Source organism: Mustela nivalis, assembly GCF_964662115.1.
Source record: "Mustela nivalis genome assembly, chromosome: 14".
In the NCBI taxonomy this organism is placed as follows: Eukaryota; Metazoa; Chordata; class Mammalia; order Carnivora; family Mustelidae; genus Mustela; species Mustela nivalis.
In genome coordinates this window covers 74670736-74694153 of record NC_139033.1, presented here as the reverse complement: position 1 = coordinate 74694153, position 23418 = coordinate 74670736, and the positions used below count along the sequence as shown (strand labels likewise).

The 23418-nt window shown below is 40.1% G+C and overlaps 1 protein-coding gene across 1 annotated transcript in view; it reads left to right on the top strand.

The window, feature by feature from the left end:
- The window catches only part of LAMA1 (laminin subunit alpha 1), a 157920-nt gene that overhangs the window by 43291 nt on the left and 91211 nt on the right, over window positions 1-23418 (top strand). The window contains exons 4-10 of the mRNA XM_082697304.1: window positions 10713-10955; window positions 12294-12473; window positions 15059-15148; window positions 18226-18343; window positions 19475-19653; window positions 20379-20484; window positions 22961-23121. Coding sequence (XP_082553430.1) covers window positions 10713-10955; window positions 12294-12473; window positions 15059-15148; window positions 18226-18343; window positions 19475-19653; window positions 20379-20484; window positions 22961-23121 — 1077 coding nt within the window. The remainder of the gene's footprint in view (window positions 1-10712; window positions 10956-12293; window positions 12474-15058; window positions 15149-18225; window positions 18344-19474; window positions 19654-20378; window positions 20485-22960; window positions 23122-23418) is intronic.

Genomic DNA, 23418 nt, shown 5'->3' with positions numbered 1-23418 from the left:
GACAAACCACTGTCCAGCAAGCGTCTCTAGGCAAAAAGCTCTTCTCCCCAGAATCACTGTTTTATGCCGCCTGCTGTCCAGTATTTTAGAATCACTCTTTAATATCTTTATCCAGTTCTCTAGCTGTTTACTCCAGGAGGGCCAGGCCGTACCAATTTCTTCTTCATGCCAGCATCTACATTCCTGTAACAACTTTTGATGACAGAATAATAGGTCACCATCTGGGTACGTGGTAATTTATTCAACCTGTTCCCATTGTTGGACATGTCAGGTGTTTCCAATTTTATAAAATCAGGCTGCAACACATATTTACATATTTTTGTGACCGCAGTGCTGATTATATGTTCATGTAGATTGCAAAAGACGGGATTATTGGGTCAAAGAGTTCAAACATCCTTTTATTGCGACCTGGAGTGCCTTTTTTCAAAAATACTGTTCGGTTTACAGATTCACTAACAGTGAATCAAAGTTTGTGTTTCACAACCCCTGAGGAGCACCGAGATTACCATTTCCTTTCAGTTTTTGTTCTCTACCAGTTGAATACCCGAGCCTCTCTTGTTTATTTATTTATGCATTTGTTTGTGCATTGTAACATATATTAATTGACTTAGGTCACTTTATTGGACATATATTTGGGAGTACTGGATTGAATTCAGATGCTTAAGTAACGCTTATTTGTTCTTGTCTATTATCTTCACATGGATAAATTGTGTCATTATTATTAATCTCTATGGGAGCAGTCAAATTGCTTGTAACATGCTGGTGGCATTTTTTAGACATTTGGATCTCAATGCAAGAGGCAGGATAGAATTTTCCTATTGTAACAAAAGAGAGAAAAAAAAGAATTAACTCTAAATATCATTGTTTGAGAGGTGCCAAAATAGCTATGGCGCTTGAGGAATAGCACTAAAAATCTGATAGTGGTAGCTCACATCAGTTTACAAAATTTGTAAAGTCTTCTCCTGAAAACATTATTTCACACTATACTTACAATGCGAGATAAGTGAAGAACATACTGATTCATATTCCCGCATTTCATTGTGAAAAATGCAGTGGAAGGTAGAGAAAATATTCTCTGGATTTGTCACTTGAAGCCTGAGTTGTAGAAACCATCAAATTGAGTTTTATCATTCTCTAGATGGTAAGAAATTAAAAACTCATGAACTGGGGGAGCGATTCTGGAAGTCTTACTCTAGAAGCATTAATCTCGGTGGGATGACAAAGCCGTCATAGTGACAAAGGTAGAAACTCTAATGACTGGGATGATAGTCTAGATGCCCACACATTTCCTCAGACCTGGGAGCCCTTTAAAATATTTTTGCAGCAACTCGGACGGCACTGACCTGCTCTGGCCTGCCCTTTATGCGCCATAAGGCACGGAAATGGAACCTGGGAAAGCTGTGAGATCAAATTAAAACCTGCAAATTATTAGCTGGGGAGGCACAGCTGTCCAAACCCAGACATCCTGAGAAGTTTGGTGAAGACTTAAAACCACTCATGAGCCAGTGGGGGTGGTGTAGGCTTTCTCTGAGTAACTGATAACTACGATAATAATGTAGAAATCAGCTTTCTTTGTCGCTGAATAGCCAATAGATTTTTTTTTTTTTTTGAGAAATTTTAGATTGACAGAAAAATGGAGTGGGGGAGTACCAGGGTTCCCAAACATCCCCTCTAGAAAAGCTTTTGGTCAAACTTAGGCAGTCATCATATTTTTAAAAGCAAATCAGCAAGTGGCTGAACTAGTGCAGATTTTGTAGTTCCTGCGAACTTGCCCCCTGGTATTTGGAAGGAGACTGAGAATTGTCAGACTTAAAATTTAACATTTTTCTCTTTTCTCTAATACCTTCTGGCATATTATCAGAGCATAGTTCCTTTGATCTTCATAGGACACAAACACAAGAAAGCTAGTGAGATGACCATGGCCTCTGTTGAGATGGCCCACACTGAGCGTTATTTCTTGCTTTTTACCAGAATGACCCAGGGGGGCCAGACAGGAAGCTGCTGCCCAGGTGTCAGCTCATGAACCCCAGGGGGAAGCATTCTGTCTGAACTGTGGATCTCCAGACAAGACATCACTGGGATCTCATCTTCCTTTTCAAACCCTAATGGTTTGGGGCTCAGGTTTTATACGTAGTGAACTACCATCATGTCTTACCGGAGCTCATGAGAACATGACAGAAATAGGGTCATGTAGGAAAGGGAAGACTCTAGACGTGCCCTTACACTGTGTGTTTGACCTCCACATGGTTTCACTGATTTCTCCAGAATTCCCTCACTGGAGATACCGGACTCCCACTCACATTCAGTTTGGAAATCTCCATCTTCCACAAAAAGTTGAATCTTCATACCATCTAATGTTCTTTCCCTATTTTTACATCTTTTTATTTCTTGAGGAACCATTTTTAGGGGTGCAGTTCACTGGCGTTAAGTACCTTCATGTTGTTGGACAACCATCACCACTGTTCACCTCTAGAACTTTCCCATCATCCCAAAATAAAACTTTGTACACGAACTCCCCATTCCTCCCACCCTTCCCCGGCCCCAATGAGCCATACTTCTAATTTCAGTCTCTATGAATTTGACTACTTTAGGTAACCCATGTGGGTGGTATTTATAGTTATTTGTCCTTTGTTATTTCACTTAGCATCATGTCTGCAAGGTTCATCCATGCTGTAGAATGTATTAGAATTTCATTCTTTTTTTTTTTAAGATTTTATTTATTTATTTGACAGACAGAGATCACAAGTAGGCAGAGAGGCAGGCAGAGAGAGAGGAGGAAGCAGGCTCCCCACTGAGCAGAGAGCCCGATTCAGGGCTCGATCCCAGGATCCCGGGATCATGACCTGAGCCGAAGGTAGAGGCCTAACCCACTAGCCACCCAGGCGCCTTGTAGAATTTCATTCTTGTTTAAGGCTGAATAATATTCCATTATAGGGATATCCTAAAGTTTGTTTACCCATATATCCATTGATGGATATTTGGGTTAATTCCATTTCTTGGGTATTGTGATTTGTGCTCCTGTAGACATTGGTGTGCTTTCAATTTTAATGGGCATATATTCAGAATTGGAATTACAGGCTCAAAAAGGAATTCTATGATTAATTTTTCGAGAACCCCCCCATACTGTCTTGCATAATGGCTGCACCCTTTTACATTCCTGTCACATCTTTTTAAGTAAACAAAAGCCTTCCTGCATAAGACACTTATTTAGATAGTCTTTTTAAAAAAAAGCTTTAAATGCGATGATTTAAATGTGATAACCATCAGTTCAGTGCCTGACAAGTGACAGATGCTCAGTGAAGATCGATGTTTCTAAAGGAAAATGAGAATCTTTAAATAGGACATAGACCAACTTCCCACATAAAGAACGAAGTCTTGCAAAAACAAACAAACAAAAACTGCTTTCTAATCTCTCTAGCGCTAAAACTATAAACGATTCAGCTAGATTTCATGAACAAAGGAAAGAAACACACAATTATTGTTTCTAGGAGTTGTAAATGTGTAACGAGCAGGTTAATGTTTAATGGAGTTAGTCAAGTGCAGATTTGCACAGCTTTTCTGGATGGTATTGCCTGTTGGATTTGCGAGGCTTAATGGTTAGGGGCCCCTTTTACTTTCATAGAGTGAGCCAAGGGAGGAGGAGAAGGGACATGGAGCTATAGGTACGAAGGCATTGCTAGAGCGACTCGGGTATCGTGGGCCAACAGGTGATCTAACAGATGAACCAGAAAGAAGCTGAGTTGAGAAGTTGAGAGCTGGAGAGCTCTGCCTGGCCTCTTTGTGTTTTCTTTCTCACTCACATTTGACCTTTTAAAAAACTCTTGAAGATCCACTTGACCTTGTCTCTGCTTAGGTCTTGGTCTTTGCTACATCAGCACCAGCATCTTCCCTGATTTCCCGGCACCCACATCCAGTTGCATGATCTTTTCATCCCTGCTGACCCTGCAGCTTCCTGGTTTAAGGTTCTCTCGTGGTCTAGAAGTCTGAACACAGTGCAAGGACGCACGCCCTGCCCAGGCTCCCTCCCGCTGTCTACACTCAGGCCAGCCTGGCTTCCTGCCATTTCTACACTGCTCTGTGCTCTGGCCCTGCGGGGTCTTCACTCCCTGTCCTTCTGTCCCTTCTCTCCCTTTACTCCTCCCCCACATCACTGCTGTATTGGTTGCATCTGTCACAGTCCCTCTTACAAAGCAGATGCTCAATCCATGTATATTGAATGAACTGTAAGTAGAAAATTGTTAAGGCTCATTCCTCGCTCCCTCCCTCGTGTCCTGCTGGAGTGCTTCTCTGAGAGTAAGATTTCTGCTTCTCTCCCCATCGCTCCTGCTCCCCAGGAAAGGAGCAGTCATTTTTCTACCTGGCTGAAGAGCTGACCATCTGGGGTCACATCTCTGTTCTTCTTTTACTGAGCAGATTATTCTCAGGACACAGGTTCCTGGCCCACAGGCCAAGGTCATGGAGCAGGTCTGCACACGTTTGGTCAGCCCATGACACAGCAGGCTCTATGTCAGGCAGACCACTTATTTGAAGCCATGATGTCCATTTTTCCTTTTTTTTTTTTTTTTTCCCTCTGGAATATTGCTAACTTCTTTCTTCAGTCTCCATGACACATTTTTGAGCCTACTTCCACAGTCAGTAGGGGAAGAAAGAAAAGCTATTTTATTGTCACCCCTGTTACATCCTGAGAAAGGGAAGATGGCATTTTGGGGGAAATCCTTATATAATTTCAAAGGCTAAGATATTCAGGTGAAAACCTGGTGGAGGTTAGGCACCAGAGGATAGGAAAGGTGCCTTTTGTATTTCTCAGATCTGAGAATGATCTCTGAATATATCTCACAAGCATGTTTCTCTCATTTTGGGGGAGGGGAGTGCTGGGCTGTCACATGACACTTACAGGATGGGGAAAAGGTAGACATGCTCACAAAGGGCATTTGGTGACATCCCTGCTTGTGCTTTTGAGGTGGATCCAACTAAGCTTCCACAAAACTTAGCAAAATCATTCCAGAGTGCTCAGGGACATTGAGCGCTGGGGACAATGATGCGGAGACAACATGGGAACAGGGAATGAAAACCAACCCCTTCCTCTTCAGTTTTGACTTCTTAAAAGTGATTCAACCCTTTTCCATTGCAACACTGCTAGTGATCCTTAAATGGAAACTGTGACATGTGGTGCATGGGACAGCTTCCTGGCCTGCCTTTTTTAAAGTAGCTTTTCTAGGTGACAAGAAACAACTGCTTCTGGCAGATGTTTCGAATATCCCTTTCCCTTCTTCCGATTGCTGGTTCTAGGTGCCTCTTCACTGTTCGGATAGGCTTCTGTGGCTGTGCCCTCTATTGGCTGGTGACCACCTTTAGTACTTTTGTTTTTCCTCAATGTCTACTTGAAGTGTCTTGAGCTTGCTTCCAAAGTTCCCGATTTTCTGAGACATGAATCTTTAAAAAATTAAGGAAAGAAACTGAGTTGATCTAAATTTGTCACTACTGATAACCAGTTCTTTCTCTTCCCAATAAAAAGAAAAGGCAGAAAGGGAAGAAAGTTGGGGGCAGGGGAGATTGGATTTTGACATGTTTATTTTGCTTTTCTAACGACAACACCGAATTTAAAGATAAACAAATCTAGTTTTATTCCAGAGTTCTCTTCTCATTCACAAATCTGTTTCCTTCTGTCTGTTAATTTTGAATGCTGGTCCTGAAACTAGGAGATAACAGTAAATAGTCAACTAAAATATGGTAGAAACGACCTTTTAAGGTAATTGTTTGTAAGAGGCATACCTAAAATGTACATTACACATATCCCTCGTGCCAAGATTTCCTTGCCCCAAACTTTGCTTGTTACTTCACAAGATTATCAACTAACTAGATGTTTGAGTGATGGATACTCTAAACTCAGAAGTGATTCGTTGCCTGTGGTAGTAGATGGCCTTCTAGTAAATAATAACTTCTCTATTCTTGAGTAATAAATATTCAAATAATGATTTTGAATTTTATCTTCTAATAATATCATACGAAATAAAGCTTCAAAGCATAAATACACTACTTTTATGGGGATAATTGAGAAATACTACTTATCAAATACACTTAACTCTTTTTTTTCTTCTTAAAGATTTTATTTATTTATTTGAAAGAAAGAGCAGGAGAGCACAGGCAGAGGGAGCAGAAGAGGGAGAAGCAGTTTCCCCACTGAGCAGGGAGCCCAGTGTGGGGCTAGATCCCAGGATTCTTGAGATTGTGACCTGAGTCGGAGGCAGACGCTTAACTGACTGAGACACCCAGGTGCTCCACACTTAAGTCTTTTTAAATGTCATTTGACATAGAACCTAAAACTCTTTTGTCTGGGAAAATCTCTTTTCCAGCACATAAGAGGGAAAACATCCCTCTGGTCTTTTTCAAAGGCCATAAGTGCTCGTATGGATAGAAAATTTCCAGAGGGGTGTTCCCGTGTGGTATCTGGGTCCTCCACAGATTATGGGCTGAGCTCCAGCAGAGAAGGGCCAAGCTTTCTGTGGAGATGAGAGACTTGACTTCACCACCTACATTGGAAGTTAACCCTCACCTTTGGAGAATTAGACTACCTGTGCTTGTCAGATGCCCGTGCCTGAGGTGGATTTAATATATATGTAAGTGAAGACAGGAGCCCACATGGGAATTCCTGTCTGGATTCTCTGCAGGAAGTGGTGTTTGATATAAGTCTACTGTATTTAGGTGACACTGTTTATGTGCATTGCGGTGATCATTAACAAAGGCCACTTGGTGGAAAACAGTGATGAAGGTGAATTTTGAAATGGCTGAGTCAGTGTCAGGTTTGGCAAGACCGCAGTGACTGCAAGTCTGGTGAAAACCTGCATTGTCAGCTTGTATGCGGCCAACCTTAGATGGAGAGGGAAGGCAGTTGAGTCAGCTATGCACACGTGTGTGCATACACACACACACACACACACACACACGAGCAACAGAAGTATCACAGATTTCATTTGCGTAAATGTTTAAGATCTATCTACTAACATAGAATCCCTAACTTTTTCTCTGTTGTGAGCCAGGACCTACTGATCAATGCACACTGGTGAATCAGAGCTTGTATCAATTTGCTAGGCCTACCGTAGCAAGTAACGAAGACTGGGCGGCTCACCCAACAGAAATTTATATACTCGGGGTTCTGGAAGGTACAAGTCGAAGGTCAACATGTTGGTAGGTTGATTTCTTCTGGAACTTAGGTTGTCAGCTTGTAGATGGCTTCTCATGGTGTCCCCACATGGTCGCCCTTAGGTCTGTGTGCATCTGTGTCCTAATCTTCTTCTGAAGTCCCTGGTCGTGTTAAACTGGGGCTCACCTGCATGGCCTCATTTAACTTGAATGACCTCTTGACCCTGTCTGCAGATAGAGTCACATTCTGAGGTAGTAAGGGTTAGGACTTTGACATATGAGTTTTGGGGAGACACAATTCAGTCAAAAACATGGCTTCACTGAGGACAAACTATGTTTGGATGCTTCATGCATTCCTCTTCTTCTTTCATAGATTCACAGCTTGTAGTGCCTTTCTGGGTTTGTTTTTTGGTCTCCAATTTGGGGACCTTGAGGACTATGGAGAGATTGTGAGAACAATACCCAGCTTCACAGCCCAAGGCCTTGATCAAGATAAGAGTTAAACATTTCCTTCCTTGAAGAATTGTCCTGAAGTTTCCCCCTCATGGTTGTCCTTCGATTTAGCCTGATTTTCTCGTAGATGGTTAAGCTCTCAGTATGAAAGCTGACAAGAGTTTGAGGAAAATCCAAGAACAGGGTATTGCAATAATGGAAAAACTGGGTTAGCACCCACTTATTGCCCCAGCCTGGAATGTGGCCCTTCCTTTTCCTTGCCTTCTGTACCAGCAAAGCATGGTGATTGAGTATGGACTGCTGGGCTCAAAGTCCTACAGTATACATTTTTTTAAAAATATTTTATTTATTTATTTGACAGAGAGCAAGAGAGTACAAGCAGGGGGAGTGGCAGAGTGGGGCTTGATGCCAGGACCCTAGATCATGACCTGAGCCAAAGGCAGATCCTTAACTGACTGGGCCACCCGGGAGTCCCTGTGGCTCTCACAGTACCTATGAGATCCTGGGATTACATAACCTTTCCATGCCTAAGTTTTCTCATCTGTAAAGTGACAGAAATAACAATATATACTTCATAAGAAGAATTTAGTGATAGAATTAGAAAAGCCAATGATTCTAATGAGGCACTAATAATTCTAATTAATTATTAAGTAGCTTATTAATTGTATTAATATTATTAATAATTCTTTAAATATTATTAATTATTAATAATTCATTGTTGGCCACAGTACATGCTCCATTAGCATTAGCTGTCATTAATTTTTGTTTCTTACACAACCTCCCATCCCTGCCCCCCACCACCCCCAGCTCATCCCAGGCTCTCCCAATAGAAACTCCAGAGTTAGTTGGAACAGCTGCCACTGCATTTGTTTAGATGACCCAGTGTGCAAGTGAACTTAGGTGTCTTTTATTTGGGTATCACAAAAAGGAAGTTTAGCAGCCTTAGGTATGTGTGGACTTGTGGGGGCCAGTGCTCTTATTGGGACCTATGACTCAGTAGTTTGTCTCTCAATTTCTCTATACATCAGTTTCCAAATATGTAATGGGCACAACAGTCATTTGGAACTCAAGGAGTTGTTTGGGATTAAATGAGATGACACGCATAAAGTTCTTCACATGCATGAAGTCATCCCGTTAGTTCTTTCCATTGTAAATGTGAAACTGGAAAGCAGAAGGGAGATACATTTCATTTCAGCTGTCTTTGTGAATTTCCTTTCCTTCTATCCATCTCTAATGGGCTGCCCCATCATGCTGTCTCACTGGGCACCTCCATTTAAAAAAAAAAGATTTATTTATTTATTTGAGAGAGAGAGAAAGCGCACAAGTTGGGGGAGGGGTTAAGGGAGAGGGAGAGAATCTCAAGTAGATTCCCTGCTGAGCTTGGAGTCCCACGTGGGGCTCGGTCCTACCACCCCAAGGTCATGGCCAGAGCTGAAATCAAGAGTCAGATACATAACCAACTCAGCCAGCCAGGCATTCCTGGGCATCTCCATTTTTTAGAGTCTTGTGAAATGGTAAATATTTTCAGATAAACAGGAAGTTGGAGCGGAGAACTTTGGATTCTGGAGATGATATATGATTATTTATTTAAGTGTCTATAGGAAAGCTACATGAAATGGAATCCGCATGTTTTCTGCAGCTCCAGAGAATGGAATTTATGAGGCACCTTGAGAATCAATTCAGGGAAGATCCCCTAACAGAGGAAATTTCCATAAAACAAAGGAACTATCTTAAGAGCAAGTGAATTTCCTGTCACTGGATTGTTCCAAGAGGGGCTGGTTAGTGGACACATGATTCCTTTTAGTGCTGAATTTGGGGCTACGCAGCAACAAGATTCCCTTCCAAATGCAAGACTTACCTGGCTATTGCTCATCTACATCCCATTTCCCCCCGTTATGCAAGCTCTGCACTTTCTAACTTTTTATTTCTTTCTAAATGAACAGTTTGTAATCTTTCAGAACAGTTTTTAATGTTTACAGAAAAACGAGTGTAAAGTATGGAATCCCATACACCCCTCACTCTTCTGCATCCATTCCCCTTCTTATTCACATCTTGCATTAGTGTAAAATATTTGTTTAAACTGGTGAGCTGATGTGGATACATTATTACTAATTAAGTAATTACAGTGTTTCACTCTTTGTGTTGCACACTCTATGGGTTTTAACAGATGTTTAATGACACGTGTCCACAATTACATATTCTGCAGGGTAGCTTCACGGCCCTAAGAATCCTCTGTGGCCCCCTGGAGGTCATTTGTCCTTCCCCCTCAACCCTTGGCAACTACTGATCTTTTTCTGTCTCTGTATTTTTACCTTATCCAGCATGCCATATTTTGGGGATTATATTATATGTAGCCTTTTCAGATTGGCCCTTTCACTTAACAACATGCATTTAAATTTCCTCTATATCTTTTTATAGTGTGAGAGCTTATTTCTTTTTATCACTGAATAATATGTTAGTGGACAGTGTATCACACTTTGTTCATCCATTCGCCTTTGGAAATTTTCCATTCATTTAGGTAAGTACCGAGCAGTGCAGTTGCTGGGTTGTACGGTAAGAATATGGTTAGCTTTTATAGAAACTGACAAACCACATTCTAAAGCCGCTTTACCATTTTGCATTCCTGTCAGCGATTCATGGGAGTTCCTATTGTTCTACATCCTTGTCGGCTTTCTGTATTGTTCATGTTTTGGATTGACGTCATTCAAATAGGCACACACGTAGTGGACTTTTCCCCCTCATATTCAGATGTGTTATTTCCAAATTACTAAAGAAATACACTTGAGCTACCATTGGTGTAATGTGATGTCACTACGATCATTCAGGATCCCGATGACACTGAAAACGAGAGAACAAGCACTTGTGCTAATATTACTACTGTTCACGATGGTTGTAATTATACACATTTATTTGTGAGAGTATTTTTTTGAGTTTATTTGGCAAAGTGATGCCTCTAGGGGAATATTCACAAGACCTATTTCTGATCAACATTTATATGGCATTATACCCAAAAGCGTGAGGAGACGTTGGCGGTCATCCTATCAGTCTCCCAAGAGGCAATTTATTTTCAAGAGGTTCTAATGGTTCTTGATTGACATCTATTACTATCCTTGTTTTAGGTCTTTCAAGTCGCCTACGTCATCATCAAAGCTGCTAATGCGCCTCGACCTGGGAACTGGATTTTGGAACGTTCTCTGGACGGCACAGTGTTCAGCCCCTGGCAGTATTATGCAGTTAGTGACACGGAGTGTTTGACTCGTTACAATATCACTCCGAGACGGGGGCCGCCCACCTACAGGGCTGATGACGAAGTGATCTGCACCTCTTACTATTCTCGCCTGGTGCCCCTTGAGCATGGAGAGGTACTGTGCCCACCGCAGCCATGTCGCGTTTTTCTCCAGAGCCCTCACCTCTGATGTAAAGATAGCCATTGTAAGAGCCAATATCAGACATTCCAGGTCGATCTCTCTGAGTACAGATTACAGAGATCTTTAACTATCTAGCTGTGTTCAAGATATTGACGGGAGTCTCCTGATGATTGATGTTGTCACCCATACATTTCACCTTATTGATTTCTTCCTTTCAGGAAGAGCCCTTAGTCTTCCGTTTACCGTGACTCAATAACTCTATCAGATCCTCTTAAAGCACCTTTCCCATGACACCAGGGCAAGCACATTTGTTGAAATATTAAAGGGAGAGTGAAAATGCCTCTAAAAGATGTAGTTTCTAGTTTTCTCTGCGACATTCTCCTGTTTGGAGGTGTTGAGAGTTGGAGATGGCTCGTGAAATACTATAGCTCAGTGCTCACCATGCCCAGAGTGGAATTCACACTTCATGAATTCACACTTCATGATTCCAGAGTCCCAGATTGAGTCCTGCATCGGGCTCCCAGCTCCATGGGGAGTCTGCTTCTCCCTCTGACTGTCTCCCCTCTCATGCTCTCTCTCTCTCAAATAAATAAATAAAATCTTTAAAAAAAAAAAAAGGCAGAGTATAATCAAAAACAAGTTATTCTTTTTTTTTTTTTTTTTGGTAAGTAGAGGAAGCAGGATGTGGGTGCGGGGAAGGGCAGACTGAGAGAGAATTTTAATCAGGGCAGATCCCAGTGAGGGGCTTGATCTCATGATCCTGAGATCATGACTTGAGCCAAAAGCAAGAGTCAGATGCTTAACTAACTAAGCCTCCCAGGCGCCCCCAAAAAACAAGCCATTCTTTAGTAGTGTCTGGTTTGATGAGATAAAACTACAAATCCTCTCCTGAGGACTCTTCCTAGCAGGAATTCCGCAGCAAGCCTGCATTGTTTCGAGAGCTGAGATTAAGAGAGTGGGTATACAAAGCTTTCTGGAACCTTCTCTCACTCTTTCCAGTATGTTCTGGGCATTTAGAATTTGTTTCATAGGAGTCATAGCCTAATGATGCATGTTGAAATACCCTCCACACTGGGAGAAGTGGTCCTGTTAAGTTTTCTAGCCATTTCTGAGCTGCCAGAAGGCATAACTTCAAATTAATTGAAGATGTTTTGTGATCATGGTGTTCATTGATAATACTTAACAAATGTTGGGTTTCTACAAGAATCTAGTTGTTCGGTTTGATTTTTAAGTAGTATCAGTAAAAGATTATGTCCTGAAGTTAAACAATCAGGGCTATATTTTTGCATGGTTAAGATGGACATTTGTTTGTTTTGATGTCTTTATGGTTAGATTCACACATCACTAGTCAACGGCAGACCGAGCGCTGATGATCTTTCACCCAAGCTGTTGGAGTTTACTTCCGCCCGATATATTCGCCTTCGCTTACAGCGCATTAGAACCCTCAACGCCGATCTCATGACCCTCAGCCACCGTGATCCTAAAGACCTTGATCCTATTGTTACAAGACGGGTGAGTCTATGGCAGAGCTCTCGCCCATTGTAAGGTTTATTTTGTTTAAGGAACACAGACTTTTCTTTTTGATTGGCTTCGTTCTCCCAGTTGGCCTTTCCCCCGCCTTGTTTCGCTGAAGATCATTATATATGCTTTGTTTAACATGCCACCTTTCTCAACTAGGGGATGGTTCTGACATTGCGTCCTTGCCCTTCCCCCACCCTTCCATAATGCCATTCTGTAGCGAGTGCTGCGGTATTGCTCTTTACACTCTGGTCTGACTCCGCATCTGATCTTTAGCAAGTAAGCTGTTGTTCTCGCTTTTTAAAAGGAAATTTTAAAGTTTGAGTTATAATTTACATTCGAAAAGATGTACTGATTTTAAGTGTATAGTAAATATACCAGGCTTATGTGGGCAAATATTTTCAAATCCCTTGGATAAACTAGGAGTGGAATTACTGAGTTATAGTGTAGCTGTGTGTTTAATATTGAAGAATTTGTGAAGCCGTACAGAAAGTTTGACCGTTTTGTAGACCAGCAACCGGTGAGAGTGCTGTTGTATGACAGATTGTCACAGATTTAGGTTGTCAACCCATTTTCATTTTTTATTTTAAAGATTTTATTTATTTATTTGACAAAGATCACAAGTAGGCAGAGAGGCAGGCAGAGAGACAGAAGGGGAAGCAGGGTCCCCACTGAGCAGAGAGCCGGATGTGGGGCTCGATCCCAGGACCCTGAGACCATGACCAGAGCTGAAGGCAGAGGCTCAACCCACTGAACCACCCAGGCGCCCTTCAACCCATTTTCAGATCAGCCATTCTCATATGTATATGGGGACGGTTCCTTGTGAGGTTAATTTGTATTTCCCTGATGACACATGTGAGCCCGTGCTTATCGGTATCTGACCGAATATTTTTGTCCATATTTCATTTGGGTCATTCTGTCTCCTTATTACAGAGCTATAAAAGACTTCTTTATATTTTGTGTACAAGTCCTTTGTCAGATCTCCACATTGCAAATATCTTCTCTGTCTGGAGTTTGCTTATTCATTTTCCCATGACATTTGAGAGGTTTTAATTTTAATGAAGTCCCATATATTATTTTTTCTTTAATAGTTCATGTTTTCTGTATCTTTCCTGAAAACCCCTTTTTTAATTCCAGGTTTGCAAAGATGTTACCCTAGGCTTCTCTCTGGTAGCTTTATAGTTTTAGCTTTTACATCTATTGTATTTCAAATTAATTTTTGTGTTTGGTGTGAGGTAGAGGTCAAGGCTCTTCATTTCCCTGTATATGCCTGCAACTGTGCCAGCACCATTTGTCTTCATGCCAATAACAAATGTTCTCAGTTGCTGTAGTGTTTTAGACTTAAGCCTTGAAGTCAGGTACTAAAATAGCCCAACTGAGTTCTTTTTCGGTATCTTTGGCTATTCTAGATTCATTTTGTCTCCTTGTACATTTTAGAATGGGTTTGTTAATTTCTGCCCCCCCCCAAAAAAAAATCCTGTTAATATTTTCATTGAGATTCCACTGGATTGATAGATCAGTTTGAGAAGGACTTCGGAAGACATTTTGATAATATTGGATTCTCTAATCTGTGAACATCCTGTATCTCTCCACCTGTCTTGGCCCTCTGTAGTTCCTCTTGGCAGTGTTTGGTTATTTGTTTATTTGTACCTCTATTATTCAGTTTATTCTTAATATACATTTTTGTCTGTTAGCCTTAATAGATTGCTTTCTAAATTTTATTCTCCTTTGCTAATGTGTAAAAATACAGCCCATTTTTGTTGATTGATTTTGTATATTATTTTTGCTAAATTGTTAAAGTCACAGATTATTTCCAGTAGGTTGTTTGTTTGTTTGTTTTAGACTTTCCCAAGTACACAATAATATCATCTACAAATAATGAGAATTTGGCCTTACTGTGCACTCTTTCTGTCTTTGATTTCTTTTTTCTTGCATTATTGAACTGGATGGGACCTCCCATAGATGTGGAATGGAAATGATGAGAGGAAAGCACTTAATCTTTCACTGCTAGCTCTTAGGTTTTCAAGGATTCCATTTATTAGAGCTGAACAGATTCTTTTACTGGCTTGGCAGGTTTTTTTAAGTGGATGGTGGTAAACATGTCTGTAACATATTTTTCGTGAATTTATAGAAATGATCAAATGATTTTTTCTCCTTTATCCTGTTAATATGATGATTTACTTTTACTGATCTTCCTATGTTGAACGAACTTTGCATTTTGGGGGAAAATTCTACTTGGTCATGCATTGTTATCTTTTGTATAAAGTACTATATTCAATTGTAGAGTGCTGCATTCAGTGTTTTTTTATGGGTTTTGAATATGACTGGCTGGTATGAGGTGCAGCTGAGTTCAGAATTCTTTTAGATTCATTTGGTTTCTGTTGATGAGCTCATTGGGGGCACTTTTTGTTTAAAATCAACACAAGGATTTTTGTGCATGAAGTATAATTTAAAAGGTGTATCAAATTATTTTTTAGGTTACCCGTAACAGCTGAGCTGTATGTTGGAGAGCCCAACATTTTCTTTGAACTGAAATAAAAGAGGCCTTAATTTCTGTTTGTCACGTTCTTTTTCCTTAGTATTACTATTCAATCAAAGACATTTCTGTTGGAGGAATGTGTATTTGTTATGGACATGCCAGTAGTTGCCCCTGGGATGAAACTACAAAGGTGAGTTCCAGTATTTTACAGTTTATTAAAACTTTAAAAGACGAGTTATAGCTACAGTGTTTGCCTTACTGTTTTTTTTTTTCTTTACTCAAGTCAGATGTTGAAAGGTATGAAATTATGCTGCAAAAATTTTTTTTTCAGGTAATTTAACTGGTTTCATTTTTTTGAACAAATTTATTCCACTTTCTTTGGAAGATATATTTCTTTTGTTTGTTTTTTCCTCATTTGTCCAGCCCCAAGAAGATTTTTTTTATCATGATAAACATACTCTTTAATCTCTATCACTATTTGACCTATCTTCCCTACTCCACACCCCTCCCCGCTGATAACCATCAGTTTGTTATCTATGACTAAGAGTCTGTTTCTTGATGTGCCTCTGCCTCTCTTTCTTTTTAAATTCTACATATGAGTGAGATCATATGGTATTTGTCATTGTCATTGGCTGACTTACTCTCTAGCTCTATCCATGTTGCAAATGGCAATATTTCATTCTTTTTTTATGGCTGAGTAATATTCCATTGTAGAAGATAGCACTTCTTCATTCATCTATTGACGATCACTTGGGCTTCATTCATAGTTTGGCTATCATAAATAATGCTGCAATAAACATAGGGTACGAGTACCCGCTTTGCATTAGCATTTTTATATTTATTGGGTAAATACCCAGTAGTGCATTTGCTGGATCATAGTGTAGTTCTATTTTTGATTTTTCGAGGAACCTCCACACTGTTTTCCACAGTGTCTATACCAGTGTGTCTACACTCCCACCAGGAGTGTAGGTGTAACCTCTTCTCCTTTCTCTATATCCTCATCCTTTGTGTTGTTGATTTTAGCCATTCTGACAGGTGTGAAGCAACATCACATTGTAGCTTTGATTTGCATTTCCCTGATGATGAGTAATGTTGAGCATCTTTTCATTTGTCTGTAAGTCATCTGGATATCTTCTCTGGAAAAATATTTTTTTTTGTCTTCTGCCTATTTTTTAATTGGATTGTTTGTTTTTGGTGTTGAGTTGGATCAGTTCTTTTTTTTTTTTTTTAAAGATTTTATTTATTTATCAGAGAGAGAGAGGGAGAGTGCGAGCACAGGCAGACAGAATGGCAGACAGAGGCAGAGGGAGAAGCAGGCTCCCTGCCGAGCAAGGAGCCCGATGTGGGACTCGATCCCAGGACGCCGGGATCATGACCTGAGCCAAAGGCAGCTGCTTAACCAACTGAGCCACCCAGGCGTCCCGGATCAGTTCTTTATATATTTTGGAGGCTAACTCTTTCTTGGGTGTGTCATTTGCAAATGTCCTCTCCCATTCAATAGGTTGCCTTTTAGTTTTATTGTTGGCTTCCTTTGCTGTGCAGAAACTTTTTATTTTGATGTAGTCCCAATAGTTGATTTTTGCTTTCATTTCCCTTGCCTCAGAAGACATATATAGAAAAATGTTGCCATTGCCCATGTCAGAGAAATTACTGCCTGTGCTCTCTTCAAGACTTTTTATGGTTTCAGGTCTCACATTGGGTCTTCAATCCATTTTGAATTTATTTCCGTGTATGGTAAAAGAAAGTGGTCCAGTTTCTCTCTTTTGCATGTACCTGTCCAGTTTTCCCAACACCATTTATTGAAGATATTTTTTTCTCCTTGTATATTAATTTCTCCTTTGTCAAAGCTTAATTCACCATATAATTCGGGTTTATTTCTTGGTTTTCTATTCTATTCCATTGATCTATATGTCTGTTTTTTATGCCAGTACCATACTGTTTAAATTACTGCCACTTTGTAATATAACTTGAAATCTGGAATTGAGATACCTTTGATTTTATTTTTCATTTTCCAGATTGCTTTGGCTATTTGAGGTCTTTTATGGTTCCATACAAATGGTAGGATTGTTTGTTCTAATTCTGTGAAAAATGCTGTTGGTGTTTTGGTAGGGATTGCACTAAATCTATAGATTCATTTGAGTAGTACAAGCATTTTAACAGCATTAGTTCTTCCAATCCACAAGTGTGGAATTTCTTTCCATTTTTTTGTGTCATCTTGAATTTCTTTCATTGGTGTTTTATTGTTTTCAGAGGACAGTTTTCTCACCTCTTTGGGTAAGTTTACTCCTAGGTGTTTTATTGTTTTTGGTGTAATTGTAAATGGGATGGCTTTCTTAATTTCCTTTGCTGCTGCTTCATTATTAGTGCATAGCAATGCAACAGATTTCTGTAGGTTAATTTTGCATCCCGCAACTTCACTGAATTCATTTATTAGTTCTAGTAGTTTTTTGGTGGAGTCTTTGGGGTTTCCATATATAGTAACATGCCTTCCTTCTTCCTTACCAGTTTCGATGCCTTTTATTTCTTTTATTTTTTCTCATTTGGGTGATGTATTTCTAAATAAATATATACTATGAATTTTTTGTTGTAAAATACACGTAACATGAAATTTACCATTTTAACCATTTTCAGGTATACGGTTCCATGTATGATCTTTGAAGCTCTTTTCTGTATAAGACTGCAAAGCAAAAACCATGCAGTTATAATTTGTATCATTTCTGCTTTTTTTTTTTAAAAGAATGTTTGCTTTCCTCCCATTTTGGCCCTCTTCCATGTTTGTGGTACTAAATCAAGAGAAAATCAATTTTACCCATTTTAGCATAATATTAAGTGAATAGTATGACGCCCCGTTTCCTTTTAAACAACTTATATGAAGTGACTTGGTATTCCATCCCCCTCCAGTCTTTGCAATTCGCTGACTCTCAAATAGGATTATCCTCTATTGAGGCTGAAAACGAGGCAGATCAACCAAGTGTTTAGGAGGTGCTTATAAACCCTGAACATTAGTGCATCTTATTTGGAAAAGTTTTTGTTCATGAGCTCATTTCAGTTTTAGTTCTACTTTATTCTCTCTCATTTCTGTTTGTAACCAGGTCACGTGCATATATTTTCCTCCAACAATGAATGCCTCCACGCTCCGTTGGAGCCCTATGTCCTCAGGGTCACTGCCATGCTGGATATGTGACCGTGATCAGCTCTGTTACAAATAAAGTTACCAAAATTATGCAGGTTAATTTCCAGATGTCATTTTGTATTTCCCATTTCTAGAAACTACAATGTCTGTGTGAGCATAACACCTGTGGAGAGAGCTGCAGCCGGTGTTGCCCGGGGTACCACCAGCAGCCCTGGCGGCCTGGCACCGTTTCCGCCGGGAACACGTGCGAAAGTAGGTCTCCTGAGAATGGAAGGATGTAGCGTTTTTCCTTCTCAATACGCTTACTCTGATGATGACTTGACATTTTGACTAGTATGTAACTCTATATATTCAAAGAGTTCCCAAAGTGATGTGTTACTTGAAAACTAAAATACTAAGGCCTACGTGCATCTTTAGGGATTTGCCATTTTATTTCGGTTTCCACTTCCCATATGTGAATGTATTCTTTATTAATTTGGTTTTAATTTGGGGGAGGATTTAAATTTTAAGTACGCGATATAGTCACACAATTCCAGCATCCACCAATATATAAACAATATGTAGGGAAAAGTATTACTTCCACTCTGTCTCCATCCATCCTACTTTTTACTATTTCTTATTATGTTCTTCCTGAAATTTTTATGCAAATAAAACATACATCAGCCTATTCCTCCCCCCACCGTAGCTCCTACGTGGGACCTGACATGCCAGGCCTATCATTCTATACATTGCTTTTATAGCTAACAGTATGTCTTGAAAATCTTTCCATGTTAGCAATATGAAACACTGTTCTTCTTTTTTTATTTTATTTATTTATTTTTCTTTTGATCCAGTATGATTAACACACAGTGTTATGTTAGTTTCAGGTGTATGATACATTCATTACTCAGTACTCATGAGGATGAGCGTGACTTCATCTCCTTCACCTATTTTGCCCTTCCCTCCACCCAACTCCCCTCTGGTCACCACCAGTTTGTTCTCTATTGGAATGCTGTTTTTAAAAACAGTACCACTGAATTCCATTAAATGGATGCGATATAATTAAAATAGCTACCCATCCATGGATAGTTTCGTTGTTCCCAGTCTTCTGTTAACACGAACAGCGGTGTGATGATCAAGCCTGTAGATATCATTCATAAATGCAGGTATTTCTGTGGGATTATGATCCCAGAAGATAGGTTGAGGGGTCAAATGGATATGCATGTGTATAATTTTGATGTCTACTCCCAATCGTCCTCTGTAAAATTGCCCATAATCTATTAAATTTACTTATTCTGGAATTTTGATTTAATTTACGGTCCTAGAAACTTACTTAGGGAGGGAAGGGTTTTCTTTATATAGGACTTAATAAATACATTAATTGAGATGCTCGAATTCTCCTAGAATGTAATTGTCACAATAAAGCCCAAGACTGTTACTATGATGAAACTGTTGCCAGTCAGAGGAGGAGTTTGAATACTGCTGGACAGTTCCAAGGAGGCGGGGTTTGCATCAATTGCCTGCAGAACACCATGGGGATCAATTGTGAGACCTGTATTGACGGATACTATAGACCATACAAGGTGAGAGTGTTTATATTATAGACCATACAAGGTGAGAGTGTTTCTTCACCAGAGCTGAATTTCATTGTCTTTCCAAAATGGAAAAGAGATTTTGCTAATGGTCATCTCCAATATTGGAAACTCATTTCCTTCTGTAATATTTTCTTTATATTCTTATTCTCCTAGTAGCCTTTTTCAGATATCCACTTCCTATCCAGTCTGTCCTGTTTTCTTAATCAGAGTAGGATGCTCACTTTTTAATTTAACTTGGATTTGGGGCCCTACTGTCTGTGTAGTCTTGGTTTTGTAATATTAACTGTGAATGTGAAGAGTCAGCCAAAAACTATCGCAGCTGTATCTTGCCCGTAGGGAGTGCTTGGTCCATCCTCTGCTGACCTGATAAGTCGTTATCACCCGGCTCCTACAGAGGTCTGGTCTAGGTGACGGTTATACATGACTGTGAGAGATAGAGAGGAGCAAGGGGATGCCCTGTAACAGTGATCAAGGAGAAGGAAGGCACCTTACTAACGACACTGCCTGCCATCCCATCCAAAAACATTTGGGGCTTTCTGTCTTGAGCTCGCATTATTTTCCTGAGACCTACACTCCCTGGGTATACAAAATCATTATAATAGTCACATCTTGAATAAAAAGTCAATAACTTGTCATTGGTATTATTGTTGATATTATTGCTACTATTGTCATTCATTCTGGTAAGATAATCCAGGACAAACTCTGCCTTTCAGGTGTCTCCTTATGAAGACAACCCTTGTCGTCCTTGTGACTGTGACCCTTTTGGGTCCCTGAGTTCAGTCTGTATTAAAGATGAGCTCCAATCGGACTTACACAAAGGTAGCTCCTTGGTTCGCTTTTGTGCTTGAATTGATTTGGGGGGGGGGGGCACATGGAAAATTTGTGCTTGGTGGAACTATCATCACTGGATAGAATCAGATCACATGATTCTTTACTGATTCTTTTGTTTATGAAATATTTATCAACCTACTTACTATGTGGCCAGCAATTTTTTAGGGCCCAGGAATATGTACTTGAACAAGATGAGCAAAGGTTCTGCTCACAGGCAGACACTCAACGAAGTACACGCATAGTATAACTCCCGGTAGGGATGAATGCTATGGGCATGAAGCAAACTTAGGAGTCATGATTGGAGGGAGGTGGGGTGTAAGAGGGCAATCTTGGGGTGATGGAATGACATTTGAGCAGATAATTGAGCATTTGATAAAAGAAGAAATAAGTCCCAGTTTAAAGCCATACGGGGAACACAGTAAATAGCAATCCTTCTCTTTAGCTCTTAGAAGACACTCACAAGGCTTTTGCATACATCATCTGGCAAAGCAAACAAATTCTCCTGCTGACTTTGTAAATGTCAGTGTTCTTTCTGTTGCAAAAACTGGCAAAGGATTTGCAAATAGCACAATCTCCTGAAAAAGTTGCATCTGTTCAAAGACTTCTGTGACCTCATCAAATTCTCGGTCACTATCAGTTAAAGTGGATACTGACCAGCAGGGAAGGGTTTGCCAAGTGTGGAGCCCACCCGCAATGCAGGGGGTAATTTACACAACTGAATTAATCCTTCCCTGTGACTGGTAATGGGATGCTAATGATAATGAGGATGATGGTGATTGTAGTGACGATTACCCTTGATTGGGTTCACTTTAAGAAATACATCATTTAAACATTCAACCAGAGCAGATAGAAATTATTTAACACATTTTATAGGCAAGGAAGCTGTAGCTCAAAGCAGTTAAGAAACCTGGCTGAGGTTACACAACTAGGAAATTTCAGAGCTGGTGTTAAAAGCAAAAGTAGTGCTGATTGCCCTTTATCATTCCCCTTGTGCTTTCAAAAAAAAGCTTTATTTTGTGATACAGTTCACTAACATACAATTTGCCCATTTAAAGTACAGGATTCAATGTTTTGGGGTACACTTGTGTGTGCAGCCATCAACACAGCCTACTACTAGACAATTTTCATGACTCTGTAAGAAACCCCTTCCCCATGGTAATGACTTCCCATTTCCCTCCACACCCTCTGCCCCAGTGCTAGGCAAACACTGATCTACTTTCTGCCCATGGAGCTGCTTATTCAGGACATTTCGTATAAATTTATCCATGCTGTAGCCTCCATTGGTCCTTTTTTTTTACTTTTCTGAATACTACTCTATCATATGTATGTTCCACATTTTATAAGCCATTCATCAGTTGATGGGTATTTCATTTGTTTCCACTTTTTGGTTATTACATATAATCCTGCTACAAACATTCGTGTCTAGCTTTTTTTGTGGATGTATGTTTTCATTGTTCTTGGGTAAATGGTTAAGAGTGGAATACCTGGGTCATAGAGTAACATGCTTCATACTTTGAAGAAATGCCAAACTGCTTTCCTTTCTTTTTTTTTTTTAATTTTTATTTAAATTCAATTAACCATCATAGAGGGCATCCTTAGCTTTAGGTGTACTGTTCAATAATTTATTACTTGTGTTTAACAGCCAGTGTTCATCATATCATGTACCCTGTTTTCCAAAGTCATGGCGCCATTGGACATTTCCACCAGCCTCTGTTTTTCATCTCTGTTTTCTTTTTTTATTTATTTTATTTTATTTTTTTAAAGATTTTTATTTATTTATTTATTTGACAGAGAGAGAGAGATCACAAGTAGGCTTAAGAGCAGGTATTCCACTCTTAACCATTTACCCAAGAACAATGAAAACATACATCCACAAAAAAAGCTAGACACGAATGTTTGTAGCAGCATTATTTGTAATAACCAAAAAGTGGAAACAAATGAAATACCCATCAACTGATGAATGGCTTATAAAATGTGGAACATACATATGATAGAGTAGTATTCAGAAAAGTAAAAAAAAAGGACCAATGGAGGCTACAGCATGGAGAGGCAGGCAGAGAGAGAGAAGGAAGCAGGCTCCCGCTGAGCAGAGAGCCCGATGCGTGGCTCGATCCCAGGACCCTGAGATCATGACCTGAGCCGAAGGCAGTGGCTTAATCCACTGAGCCACCCAGGCGCCCCTGTTTTCTTTTTTTAAACCAAGATAAACTGTGATCTGTGTGCCGTATCTGGTACACCCCCTGTTTTTGTAAATCAAGTTTTATTGGAACAGAGCTATGCCTATCTGTTGAGGTGTTATGTGTGGCTGGTCCCAGGCACTTAGGGCAGAGTTGGTAATTGCAACAGAGATTTCTGGCCACAAAGCTTGAAATAGTTCATCTCCGGCCCTTTAGAGAAATAGTTTCCAACCCCTGCTTTAACGTTTTTGCCCTACTATTGAGCATTGCCATCCTTTTCTTCCCAGGGAAGCTGCCAGGTCAATGCCCATGCAAGGAAGGCTACACAGGAGAAAAATGTGATCGCTGCCAGTTTGGTTACAAGGCTTACCCAGCCTGCGTCCGCTGTGAGTGTAGTCGGGCTGGGAGTGTGAATGAGGACCCATGCTCAGAGCCTTGTCTCTGTAAGGTACGTGTGCGGGTTAAAGATGACCCTGAGTTTCCTTTGAGGTGTCCTAAGAAAACAACACAGCCCATCAGCTCAGGCGATCAGTTTTTGAGCAAAGCAGCAAAGTTTAAGTAGAAGTCTCCTTTCTGTACCTTCCTGAGAAGCATGATGCTCTGTCACAGTCCTTGTCCTTAGCCTCTGATGGGCACCCAATTTTATTTCTTTCTTTGCTTTCTGGGCAATGGCTGTCTATTCCAGAGGTATTTCTGTGACTTCCGAGGTGAAACCAAATGCTTCATTTCTTAAGCCTGGGCTGTT